Source organism: Eschscholzia californica, unplaced genomic scaffold (assembly GCF_041429995.1).
Source record: "Eschscholzia californica isolate CP2 unplaced genomic scaffold, dmEscCali1.0.p SCAF_1, whole genome shotgun sequence".
NCBI lineage: Eukaryota > Viridiplantae > Streptophyta > Magnoliopsida > Ranunculales > Papaveraceae > Eschscholzia > Eschscholzia californica.
This window is the reverse complement of record NW_028238198.1, coordinates 20,564,204-20,577,631: the sequence shown is the minus strand read 5'-3', so window position 1 is coordinate 20,577,631 and position 13,428 is coordinate 20,564,204. Positions and strand designations below refer to the sequence as shown.

General features: G+C 37.0%; 2 protein-coding genes across 2 annotated transcripts; one reads left to right on the top strand and one right to left on the bottom strand.

Annotated features, from left to right (window-relative positions):
* Positions 1–1,315: 1,315 nt before the first annotated feature.
* Positions 1,316–2,046, bottom strand: LOC147565026 (pentatricopeptide repeat-containing protein OGR1, mitochondrial-like). The gene is made up of 2 exons (XM_086644699.1): positions 1,698–2,046; positions 1,316–1,590 (listed from the first exon to the last, which is right to left on the bottom strand). The coding sequence occupies exons 1-2, from the start codon at positions 2,044–2,046 to the stop codon at positions 1,316–1,318; spliced, it is 624 nt and encodes a 207-aa protein (XP_086500825.1).
* A 1,379-nt stretch (positions 2,047–3,425) lies between these two features.
* Positions 3,426–6,466, top strand: LOC147565025 (BTB/POZ and MATH domain-containing protein 3-like). Its single transcript, XM_086651431.1, has 5 exons — positions 3,426–3,861; positions 4,311–4,653; positions 5,493–5,739; positions 5,852–6,213; positions 6,416–6,466. The coding sequence occupies exons 1-4, from the start codon at positions 3,533–3,535 to the stop codon at positions 6,016–6,018; spliced, it is 1,086 nt and encodes a 361-aa protein (XP_086507557.1). The 5' UTR covers positions 3,426–3,532; the 3' UTR covers positions 6,019–6,213; positions 6,416–6,466.
* Positions 6,467–13,428: the final 6,962 nt, after the last annotated feature.

Here is a 13,428-nt window from a genome sequence, read left to right as displayed (position 1 = left end):
TTCCCAGTTGGGAAGTCATATCGGTCGCCGATTATCACCTAGCATCCTCTTAAAGGCACTGCCTTTAACAAAACTGTGGATCACCTTTAACGAAATTGAGTATAACAACTCTGGGCATTACCCTTAAATTATCTCAACTAATGAAACTTAATTTGTTTAAAAGTGTTTTGGGAAATAAGAAAAGTCTTCGGGGGAAAAAGGTGAAAAACAAAAAAACACACCAAATGCTTCCCAAAAGTCGTCGGGCGGAGATGACCGGCGATGGCTGGCGACTTCTCATCTTCTCTATCCCTCTCTCTGTTTTGTCTCTCTTTTTCTCTCTTTACTCTCCCTTTCTCAATGCTTCTCTCCAAGTTCCGGCGAAGGGAATGATCACTTCTCCGGAACCCTTCGTCTCGTCGGAACCATAACAAATAGTAGAAAGAGAGGGAAAGAGAGAAGAGAAATGAGAGGGGGATGAAGAGGAAGAGAGATGATTGACGAGTTATTTTTGTCGGAATTAATAGTTGCGTGATGGTGGTTGGAAGGAAGAGAAAAAGGAAGAAGATAAAAGCACTAAAAGTAGGTAGAGTTTGGAAGAAACAAATTTTGTTTCCACCTAAAACTTTCTTTCTCGGATAAATTTTCTTATTTCTCCAAAACATCGGAGAAAAAATTGACCAGCGGAAACAAGGTTTTAGATGCCTTGTCCTCTTTCCGCTCTTTTATATTTTCCGTGCCAAGCCCAAACTCGTAAATCTTTTTAATCTCCGAAATTTAGGGTTAGCGTTTATAGAGTAAATGTTTCTCGAAATTTTTTTTCTCCGAGTAAATATTTCTCTATTTTTTTCCTTTCCCCATGTTTCTATCAAACACAACCTAAATATCAATTCAATAGAAAATTTTCATCCGATATTTTAGAAGATTTTAGGGTTTCTAGTTTCCTATTTATATACTAGGGTGGAGCAAGGAATTAAAAGTGAGCTATTTCATGGAAATAGATTCCCTAGGGAATTAAAGCCATGGAATTATACTTCGTATCAAACGGTGGAAATACCTAATTCCATGGAAAATCTTTTATTTCCATGGAAATAGGAGATATCAAACACAACCTTAGGGCAACTATTTTCGACGGCTAAACTCGTCGAAAATAGTTTTCGCGGAAAATATTTCCCTAAAAATGTTGCGCCAGGAAATCATTTCATCTTCCGACGGAGAAAAAATCTTTATCGTCATAATAGAACCTTTTTTCGACGGAAGGGGAGTCGTCGGAACAGCATAATTTTTTCAAATAGTAGTGTGTATTTACGACGGGTTGGTAAGAAAGAACTCGTCGTTAATACCTACTACTTACGACGGAAAGCAAATAATCCGTCGAAAAAAGCTCTATTCCCGACGGCTTTTTCACAAACCGAGGGAAAATCAAACATATTTGCAGTTGCTCCTTGATCTCCGTCGGAAAAAGTCCGTCACAAATAAATAGCAATTTGTAGTGAAAATCACCACAACTATTCGAACTCATTTGTACTAAAGCCCCAGATGCTCGTTGTGCCATTTCGATATTTCCATATGTTTTATTAGCTCCTAGTAAACTTTGCCAAAGAACTATATCTGGAACGAAAGAGATCGACTTTATGATTCCGTAAGCTTCTTATATTCTTCCTGCCCGACCAACTAAATCGACTATACTTCCGAAAATTTGACATTACTAGTTATACCTGAAGCTTCCATGGAGTTGTATAGTTCAAGCCCTTCTGAAACTAATCTTCCATGATTACAAGCACAACGAGCAGAAAGATAAGCAATACCATCTAGTTGAATTCTAGAAGAACCCATTTCTTTAAAATGATCAAGAGCTTGGTGTGCATGTCCATTCACAACGAGACCCATGATCATGGTATTCCATGCAGCAAAGGTTTTAGAACAAGACATTGTGTTAAAAACATCTGGGGCTTTATCTAGCGATACACATTTATGATACATATCGATGAGAACATTGCAAACTTGGACAATGATGTCTGAATGAGCTTCCTTTATGTATCTATGATCATTTCTTTTCATATTCATTTTCTTGTATGTTTCTATTTTATGTAACCTCCTCAATATTATAAATAAAGATGAGGAGTGGTCTACTAACTCATCCAGTTTCATAATCTGTCATGATTACCGAGCTTAGAAACCTCTAACGAGTATAGCTTCGTTTTATTTTGCTTCTGCTTAACTGGCGGTTGTAGCTGATTCAATGACTTTCATCTGCCGGACTCGAAGTTAATTTTTTTTTTATTACATTAGGATCAATATCAATTTTTTTTTCTCTCGTATTCTCTTCATATTTGGTTCACCAAATTTTATTATCACTTGTTATCAACAATTTGATTCAACAGACCAAGATCTCTTCTTTTCAAGTTTGTTAATCTTCTCGAGTAAAATTGAAAGACTAATCATAATTGATTGATTATGAGTTTGCTTGATTGCTCAAGTAAGTTGTGTTCTGATGCAAGATCAATATTTGTAAAGGGACAGTTTTGTCATGAGAAGTTGTTTTGTTTCTTCCCGGTTGGGAAGTCATATCGGTGGCCGATTATCACCTAGCATCCTCTTAAAGGCACTGCCTTTAACAAAACTGTGGATCACCTCTAACGAAATTGAGTATAACAACTCTGGGCATTACCCTTAAATTATCTCAACTAATGAAACTTAATTTGTTTAAAAGTGTTTTGGGAAACAAAAAAAAGTCTTCGGGGAAAAGGTGAAAAACAAAAAAACACACCAAACGCTTCCTAAAAGTCGTCAGGTGGAGATGACCGGCGATGGCTGGCGACTTCTCATCTTCTCTATCTCTCTCTGTTTTGTCTCTCTCTTTCTCTCTTTTCTCTCCCTTTCTCGATACTTCTCTCCAAGTTCCGGCGAAGGGAATGATCACTTCTGCGGAACCCTTCGTCACGTCGGAACCATAACAAAGAGTAGAAAGAGAGGGAAAGAGAGAAGAGAAATGAGAAGGGGATGAAGAGGAAGAGAGATGATTGACGAGTTATTTCTGTCGGAATTAATAGTTGCGTGATGGTGGTTGGAAGGAAGAGAAAAAGGAAGAAGATAAAAGCACTAAAAGTAGGTAGAGTTTGGAAGAAACAAATTTTGTTTCCACCTAAAACTTTCTTTCTCGGATAAATTTTCTTATTTCTCCAAAACATCGGAGAAAAAATTGACCAGCCGAAACAAGGTTTTAGATGCCTTGTCCTCTTTCCGCTCTTTTATTTTTCCGTGGCAAGCCCAAACTCGTAAATCTTTTTAATCTCCGAAATTTAGGGTTAGCGTTTATAGAGTAAATGTTTCTCAAATAAATTTTTTCTCCGAGTAAATTTTTTTTCTTTACCCATGTTTCTATCAAACACAACCTAAATATAAATTCAATATAAAATTTTCATCCGATATTTTAGAAGACTTAGGGTTTCTAGTTTCCTATTTATATACTAGGGTTTTAGGTTTCAATACACAGTTCTAAACGAAGAAAGAAGAAGCAGAAGAAGAAAGACTTGATTAATACAGTATAAAGATGGAATCTTCTTCATCCAAGTCAATTTATGAACTGGATAAAGGTTCCCGTGAATTCATTATAAAAGGGTATTCTCTTATAAAGATACCTAAGACTTCCATAAGTGATAAATTCCAAGCTGGAGGCTACGAGTGGATAATGAATTTTAATTTAGCTCACAAGAAGCCCAATGACAACTCGACGTATGTAACGGTGTTCGTTGGGTTGGAAAGCGTTGACGTTGATGGCATTGAGGCTTACGGTGAGTTCACACTGAGAGATCAAAGCGAGAAGGGAAACCATATAGTTGGAAATTTTTTTCGTCCTTTCAACTCAAAGTCAATGAAGTGGTACGATTTTCTCTAACAAATAACTTATTTGAATTTCCCATGGCAGATTTTAGTCATGAGTTTTGTTTTTAATATTTTGCTATTTGCTGCTAGGAATGATGTTAGTCATGTTTTTATAGAAATCTTATGTACCATACATGTTGCCCTTCCTGTCTAAGATTAAGTATCTTTAATATTCGTTATGTTCTTGTATTAACCAAATAAATAGGTTGGGTTAGGGTTAGAGTTTGAGAACGATAATACGTATTTGTTTTTTCCTTCTTGTTACTTAACTCTTGAGTCTTGATTGCTTCGACTATCCATGGTGTCTTAGTTGCTATATTGGAAAACTCTACATTTTTATTTATTTGGTTAGAGACAATCAATGATAGTTGCAACGATGAATTAGGTTGACAAAATAATATAGTTTTTTATTAATGAATAAATTTTTTCTCCGACTGCTTTTTCAGGGGATATACAACGTCTATTGATAGGACAACTCTCGAGAACTCAGGTTTTGTCAAGGATGATTGTCTTGTTGCTAGTTGCACCATGGGAGTAGTTAGACACCATACTCAAAAGCCTAAATCAATTCAAATAGCTCCACTCGATGTGGGCAAGAGTCTGAAAGAGTTTATGGAACTAGAAATTGGTACTGATATTGCTTTTGAGGTTGGGGAAGAAACATTCAAAGCCCATAAATTAATACTTTCTGCTCACTCACCAGTATTTAGAGCCCAATTCTTTGGACTAATAGGAAATAAAGAAATGGATAAAGTTTTAATTAAGGAGGTTGAACCTTCTGTTTTCAAGGTAAAATTTTATACTTTTTTTTGACAAACTTTGATATTCACTATCTTCTTTTACATTATTTGTTGCTTCAAATATGCATGATTTATTGAATGAACTGACTCAATGTTTCCCGATACTCTACCCATGTCGCATCCCGAGTACCTGATCCTCCCTACCCTTTTTGGGTGGGTTCACATCCCAGTACTCCAAATATGGTGTACCAGAATTTTCTCTTTCAATTAACCCCCATTACTTGTTACAAATTTATAACAGTATGTAGTTAACTATAAGATTTTCCTTTTTAGACCGTTAAGTTTTCTTTGTTTTACAGAGAAATAATGTTTGGTAGTTGGATGTGTATATGCATGCATAAAAAAAAAAGCATATTTTGGTTATAGTCCAAAATGTTTTGCAACAAAAAATAGTGTATCATAGAGGTATACACCTAGCGTACCCTATACTCACAGGCTAGTGTGCAGTGTACCGGTACCCTTACCACGTACGCGAGCGATCTGTGTACCAGATAACATTTAACTGGCTAGATTGTCCGGCATCTGGAATGGACATTAAGATGTCATCTCTTCGTCATTGCGTACACAATTCACTTTTTCATTATGTGATATGTTGATGGCTTACCTCTTTGGCACACTATTTTTAGTTATTGTATGTTTTGGACTGTTTGGTAGACCATATATATGCTATTTGATGTGTATCGAATGACACATTCTATATTCCCGTAAAACTTGGAAAGCAACTGACGTTATCGAAAAATTGTATAGCTAAATACCCACTTAAGCATTTAAACTAATAGATTTTAGGAAGAAATATGAACATGACAAAATTTACATTTTGTACTGCAGGTCATGCTCCTATTTATATACTCAGACGAGCTTCCTCTTTCCACTCCAACAAAACTGGTGCAGAATCTTTTACCTGTTGCAGATCGATTTGGCCTGGATAGATTGAAACTCATATGTGAATCAAGATTATGTGATGAAGTTACCACAAGCACAGTGGCAACAATACTAATGTTAGCAGAAAACTACAATTGTGCTCATCTTAAAATTTGTTGTCTAAAATTTTTAGCTGAACCAGAAAATTTTAGAGGTGGGTTAAGTCAGAAGAATCTAAGTCATAAGATTGACCTTCACATACTAAGTTTTGTTCAAATTGAGTATTTAAGTTCTTATTTGTTAATTGTCATATGTTTTATGTGCAGAGTTGATGAAATCAGAAGGATATGAATACTTGAAAGAGAGTTACCCCTCATTGGTGTTGGAGCTTTTGCAGACAACTGAACTGAAGTGTGCAGAATCAATCCAATTATTGAGCAAGAACAAGAGCTTTACAAAAAAAATCTTTTGGGATTATTTGCTCCCACATTGACGGTCCGTGGGAAAAGTGTTATTAGAATAGAAGGCCTGCTCAAAGAATCAAAGACTATATAAAGTTGGATATCCAAAACTATTTCTCGAAATGGAATGTAGCTTAGCTAGTAAACATCTCCCTTAAAATGGTTAGTTTATGAGTTTGACTCTCTTTTGCTATACCTTTATAATTAATCAATAAGATTTTTCTTTGGTGTTCTTTGGGACTAGTTACAAGTAGCAAATTTATAACGGGAGTGCTACATGTACAAGATCCTTGACAAAATTTATGACTTAATGACTCTTTTTCACTAAAAGACAAAAATTGATCTAAATTTTTCAAAGTTTGACTTTGATCGGAAACGTTCACTTAGCATTTTGTCAAGAATCTTGTGAAAGATTCTTTGTACACTTAGCATTTATCAATTTATAATTAATCAATAAGATGTTTCTCTGATGTTTTTTGGGATTATATATTAAGAGATTTTGAAGTTCAAAACTCATTAATTAATTTTGGTTGTGGTTTTGAGGCAGAAAGAAAAGTCTTAGGAGAATAAAGACTTTGCTCAACAAGATTTGAAGTATGATGCATTTTAATTTTGGATCCAAAATTAAATTTTTTGTTATTTGCCCCCTAGTCTTCATCTCTTCATCATGACTTTCTCTCTCATTTTCTATGCCTTTTTCACTCATCTTCTCTCTTTCTATGTCGCTCACTCTCTGTGTAGATCTCTATCACTCCCTCTCATACTCGAAAATTATGGGTGACGACATCTCATACTCCAAATATTTCTAGATGTTCAGGTAAATATCAATCATCTCTATGATCGATCTTATGCTTCGAACATAAGTGTTTCTCACATGTGTGCTTTTGCTCATCAGGGTCTTTTCAGATTCTGAATCTTGTTAAGCAATATTCCATGAGAGATGGGTAGAATCTTTCTCTAAGAGTATTTCTAGTTAGACCTCTTCAAGATCATCTTGAAAGAGTCTTATCATCTTCTTTATCTATTAAATAAACTTCGATGCCAAATTATTTTACCTTCGTCGGGTGTTCACTTATTGAGTCAGTTCTTTAACTGTTTCAACATTCCCAATGTTGTTCTCAATTTCAGTATGTCTCACATACTTGGATAGAAAACAAACTTGATTTTACTCCCACTTAATCTCTTGTCGATCAAGATTCTAACTCATTCTTTTAGGAAAAGAAACCCTTTGAATTTTCTTTTGAACGTTAGATACCAACTCTTACTTGTAGTGCATCTATTGGCTTTCGTTTTGATTTGCCTACATCACCAGCTTTAGGAGGTTTATGGTTCTCCTTGCACTAGTTGATCTTTTGGTTCTCAGTCAAATTTCAGAGTTTGGTTCTGCTATAGCCTCTTGAGTGGATTCTCTAAGGACTCACTCGAGGTTTTTGAACAATTTTATGAAACCATCCTAACTCTTAAGATGTTTCTTGGAGAGTTACTTCCTACTTCTATTTGTTGCTCGGTTCGAATCGAATTCGAAAATTTCTTCCTACTTGTCTTCTTGAATACCACCTTTCAAGGAAGACACCAACGAGAACAACAAACTTATTGTTTTTCGATGATTTGTGGAAAATTCCCATTTGTTTCTTTGAAAGAAACTTGTCTAAAACGTCTTTAGACATTATAAGAGACTATTTTAAAACTAATTCTAAAATTTCATATCCATATGGTTTTTTTTATTAGCTATATCAGATTTAGGTTTAGTGGGCTTGCAGTTTTATTAGACACATTTGTTTCGAAAGACTGTTTAATGACTTATTTGATCGATCTTTGTCTAACAAAGTGCGATATCTCTTCCAAATAGATGTTGTCTTTATAGCTCTTTAGATAGTCATCTTGACTTAGTTTTTTTATCTTTATCAAAATTTCATAGTCAAGTTGATTAGAATAACTAAATTGAATCATACGGTGTTAATGTTTATAAGTTAATTTGGCATTTTTAAGAACATCATAAAATATTAAATTCAAATACTTTATTTTCTCCATAATTAAGGATTACGGAGATGATGTCTTACATTAAAACTAAAACTAATTAAAGTAATGCCTATAGAAGACTATGATCCTTCTTGAGCCATCTCAGCAATCCTTGCCTCGTTTGCTTTTGACGAGTTCATTTCTTCTCCTCAATTAAATACTTGACTCCCACTTGAACTCGTCATTCAAAATGCAATGAGCATTAGCTATCTCATACCTGTTACGGAATGTATTTCATTGAATCTACTTTTAACATATATACCTGAGTCAGAACTCTCAGCTCCATTATTTAGCTCTTCCAGGTAACGTGGGAAATCTCTTATCCATATATGAGATGTGCTACCACAAAATAAACAACTGCGTTCGGGAAGGATAGTTCTGGGCCTGGGAGCTCGCTTGCCTCTTGTTTTGTCAAAATGTTTCCCTTTAAGTCAGCTAGGACTTTGGTAACGGTTGAGATGAACAACTTCTTCTTCTTGACTAGTTAGAAAGAACTAGGAGCTTTTTCTCTAAAATTCCCTCTCTCTCTAAGATGTCTGAGAGAGATGATTTTCCTTGAGAAAATTCCACACTTTTCTGTTTGTCTAACTGGTCCATATATAGACTAACCCTAATCCCATTCACTTTAGGATTTAATCCGGACCACAGAAAAGATTTTATTAGACTTAGAGAATCCTAGATGGGAGGGATTCCCATCTAGGGTTTCCCTCTAATGTGGTCGTCCAGAGTAGCCCACTAATGGGCTTGCCCTCGCCATCCCACTCCTTTGTTACGACCGGTTAGATCAAGCCTTAAGTGGGCTTGATCTTCCCGGCCCAAAACTTCCTTTTAAGTCTTTCCGGGCTTCCCTTTCGAGCCCAGTTCTTTTCTTTCTATTTGGCACTACCAGACTAGATCATATCCATCTATAGGCAAGGTCTCACTAGCCTATTCTCTCCGTTCAAGCTATCACTCTTATGTGTAACCCGTTGTAGGATCCGGTCTATGTTAGCCGCGGATTACCCAAGTGATCCAACGATCGTGGCTTCTAGCTAAGCATTACGATCCCTAATTGGACCGGACTATATGATCTTCCTGATAAGGTCATCGTCATCCTATTCGCAAAATTGCAAGCATTGCTATCTTGGTCGAAGGACATTCCATTAGAAGGACATCTTCCTTCAGACCGAATGAATATATCCTTCAATACTATTGCCTAAACTTCTTTTAGGCCTTTTGGACATATCTATGACCCATGCATATATGTCTCATCCCTCTAGTCATATCTTCTGATCAAGTTGACACTCTTTCTGTAACCCGATGAAGGATCCGGAAGAAGTTAGCCGCGAATTGCTTCGTTATTCGACCATCGTAGTTGGTTTCTAGCTAAATACTACGACCTCTAAAACATCCGGACTTGATGATCTTCTTCATCAATTTTCTTATCCGACAAATTGCTCGCATTGCATCTTTGGTCGAAGAACATCTCTTTCATGGACACCCACTCCACATACTGGAGGTACCAAGTTCGATTTACATGGATGTCGAAATCTATGATTTATTGAAATTAGGTAGAAAATAACTAGATTTAAGAATAAGTGGACTCTGATGCCCCATAGAATAGCCTTAAGGGTTTCTATATGGCCTTTAAGGCCCAAGATGGCTTTGAGATGGTAGTTATTGAGCTTATCTAAATTCATGATGTAATATGTAATATGTTCATGATGTATCCATGTCATGTAATGTTGCCATGACTCTTGAGTCCATATGAAAAAACACAAGTACAAATAAATAACGACATATATCAAAACTAAACCCTAATAGAACGGTTGGGTCCGATTCCCATCCGTCGTGCGGTCGGGTTATCCAACTCAGTGTATCCATTACAACCTAATTTTGGACTCAACAAAAGATTCAAATTAACCGGAACGTGCAACCTAAACAAATATTTCCCGCTCTTTCCTATTTTCCCGTAAATCTCTTTCATCTTTATAATCTCCGAAATTTTAGGGTTGGGTTTTTTTTTAACTTATCTTTGACTTTCTTTCCAAACGGAATTGGTAAGTATTTCAATCTGTTTCCATTAAGGCTGGGAAAATGGTCCGAGAACCCGAAACCCGACCTTATCCGCTGATGGGCCTAAAAAGTTTCCTAAATAGATTCCACCCGCAAGTATACGGGCGTCAAGTAATAACCCGGTAAGACCGGGATCGATCCACGAAGATAGGAAGGTAATACGAATATCGAGAAAGTCTAACCCACCGGTTTAAGTGTCAGTCACTAACTCAGACTAAAAACAAAGATAATAAGTTGGGTTTTTTTTTTTATTGATTTCAAATAAATAAACAATTAAGGCTAACTAAAGTAAAGGTGAGAGATTCGGAAAGAATCGAGCAAGAATCGGGAAATATATGTATTGAAGTGCTGTCGATTGTTTCACGAGTATCCGACTACAGAAGTTAGCTAGACATGGCGATACAAATAATAAACGGGAAGAAAACAAAGAAAGTTAAGGTGAGAATCTCCCTATTCCGATGAGGCGCGAGACTAAGATCGACGGGAAATATATATATTGAAGTGATGTCGATCTTCCTGTAAAAGAATGCAGGAGTCCCTTTAACAGAATATAATAGGTGTCCTCTTAACCAAACTTGACCTCCCCTTAATGACAGTGTCTTCTTCTTCCTTTCAAAAACAATCCACCATTAAAGCTATAACTAAGCTTTCTCTCTCTAGACTTTTGGCAACCAAAGCACAAGGAAATCACAACCAAACACAAAGCAAACCCAAATAGATGGAGACAACAAATTCCCAAGTAAAACCCTAGGTTTTCCGACCAAAGGAATGGCCGGAATAACCCTTGAAGATCTCGGCCAAGGGATCAAAAGTCCGGCCAAGAAAAGTGAAAGCCCGGCCAAATAGTTGCTGTTCGTCCCGAGTTTCCTGTTGCTAATAGACGCGTCCCCGACCAAGTCGCCGTCCCGAGCTGCTGCCTACAAATCCCGAGCTGCTTCAATGGTGAAGAACCCGAGCTTGCTGCTGTGGTATCTTCTTCTCGTCCCGAGCTGCTGTGGAGGAGCTGCTGTGGAGGAGCTATTGTGCCGGCCAGCCAAAGCTATGGCCGGCGGCTGCCTCCTTTATTTCTCTCTCTCTACTCCAAAAACTTTCCAAACCCTAGCTCTTTGATCCCTCTCTAATATGGAAGATGATGATAAAATCAGATCTCCTCTCTTTCTTTTCAAAGACCAAAATTTTAAGTCATTTGACTTGGTCATGTTTGACCTGGACTAACCTCTCTTAAAGAGTGGTGCTTATAGAATTTCTTTGTTCTTTGTTAGACTCATGGCCTTTGGGCTTTGGGCCTTGTATCTCATTAGCAACCAAGGGGTGCCTTCAGCATATATTTCTACATTTCTAATTTTCAAAGTAGACAAAAATGTCCCTCGACTTCTTTCTTCCATAACTTCTCCGTCCGAACTCCGATTCAACTTCGGTTTTCGTCATCGGACTCACCATCGACTCCACTTGCCATTTTAACCTCTGATATCTGCCAAAATTACCAAAATACCCCTGGTTTCTCTTTCCTTCCGGTTTCTTCACATGAGATAAAAAGGTGACAAATGCTCATGTTTTATTGCGAATTAAGCGTCGAACTCGAAATAAGGTACCTACCAAGAAAAACACATAAATAATTAGAAATCAAACCTGAAAAGAACTAACTCATCGAAGTTAAGTGGTCCAAATGTGGCATTTTAACGCCACATCATCCGCCCGGTCCGTGAGGACCCGTAGTCCGAAGGGAGCCCGACTCGGACTTACCCGTCCCGAAAATTCGGGTTCAAGCGGTCGGGACTCAGGTAGAGCTTTCTATCCGAGTTCCGACCCAATATACCCGCCCGAGAGCCCGTCTATAGACTGCCTGACAACCGCCCGATTTTTTATTCCATTAATCCAACAGATCAGGTCCCTCACGTTTTCCCATTAGTTTTATGGCTAGAGTAATTGGTACTTATAAACCAATTTTTCTCTTAAGCTTCATTATCCCTTAGGGTTTTTTAGACAGATAGAAAGAGAGAGATAAAAACTTATGCATAAAAGCATCATGAAGAGAGCTCGAGCTAGAAAGTGAAGGAGGACTTAGAAATATGGATTTGGAAGATAAGGATAGATAGACAAACCTTCAAAATAAGAACATAAAGATTCTAAGGTCTCTATGAGATAGAGATAGTATTGACTCAGATGCTTTCATTGTTGAGATGAAGATCAAAAGAAGTACTAAATAGACAGAGAAAAATGGTATGGAAACTACCCTTGCTTTCTCTAGATGAAGATTATAAATAAGATCTCTCTTTATGATGTGTATTTTGTAAAAAAAATTGTTATGATCTATATTCTAGATCTTTTTTTTATGATGTATACTATGAAACAGATTTGTATTCTGAAACGGATCTGATGTGAATGTGTAATTTAGTTGATGATGATGATGTAATCTATATAATAAAATAGGCGGATGGGTGCTGACTGGGACAAACCTCTGGATAGATCCATCCGTCCGTCCCACCTCAGCCTTGGTACAGACCTTTGGATCAGTATTATAGATCCACATCATAATATAAATCTCATCTGTTTTAGATAAAATTACATCATCACCATTTTTTTGCAGATGACACTTGGAAGTTGGGACAAGATTTGGAAAATGCAACTATTTTTTGTCATTTAATTTTTTGTTTATGTTTTTAAGTTTATTTTGTTTAAGTTTATTTTGTAAATTTCCTTTTATGTTAATTGATGAGGATCTGTTGTTTTTGGATTAAGTATCTCTATGATGGAGACATAATCCAAAAATAACAAAAATGTTATAGGATGGTGCGGACCAGCCTTCCGGGGTGCTAGTGATACTGTCCGCTTTGGCACACCTGGGCCTCACGGTTTTAAAAGGCCTCACTGGGGAAGGGTGCTTAACCTCTTAAGAGGAGCACCGCACTCCTGTCTCCCACCAATGTTGGGTTGCTTTACAACACTCCCTCTCAAGACCACATCATGTTAGAGCGAATCGTGTTGATAACGTGTTATAGGATGGTGCGGACCAGCCTTTCAGACTGCTAGTGATACTGTCCGCTTTGACACACCTGGGCCTCACGGTTTTAAAAGACGTCACTAGGGAAGGGTGTTTAACCTCTTAAGAGGAGCACCACCCTCTTGTCTCCCACCAATGTGGGATTGCTTTACAAAAAAAAAAAAAAGAACTATTGGTGGGTTATGCAATTTCTTTTATTTTTTGAAAGTTAATTAATTTTATTTTATTTTGAACCCTATGATAATTCTAGGGTTTCATAAATAGTTGGTTCATTTTTATTTTTTATTTTACTTATAATAAGTAAATTACCCGAACCCGTCCGACTCGAGTCCGATGGAGCCCGCTCGGGCAGACGGGCTACGGGCCC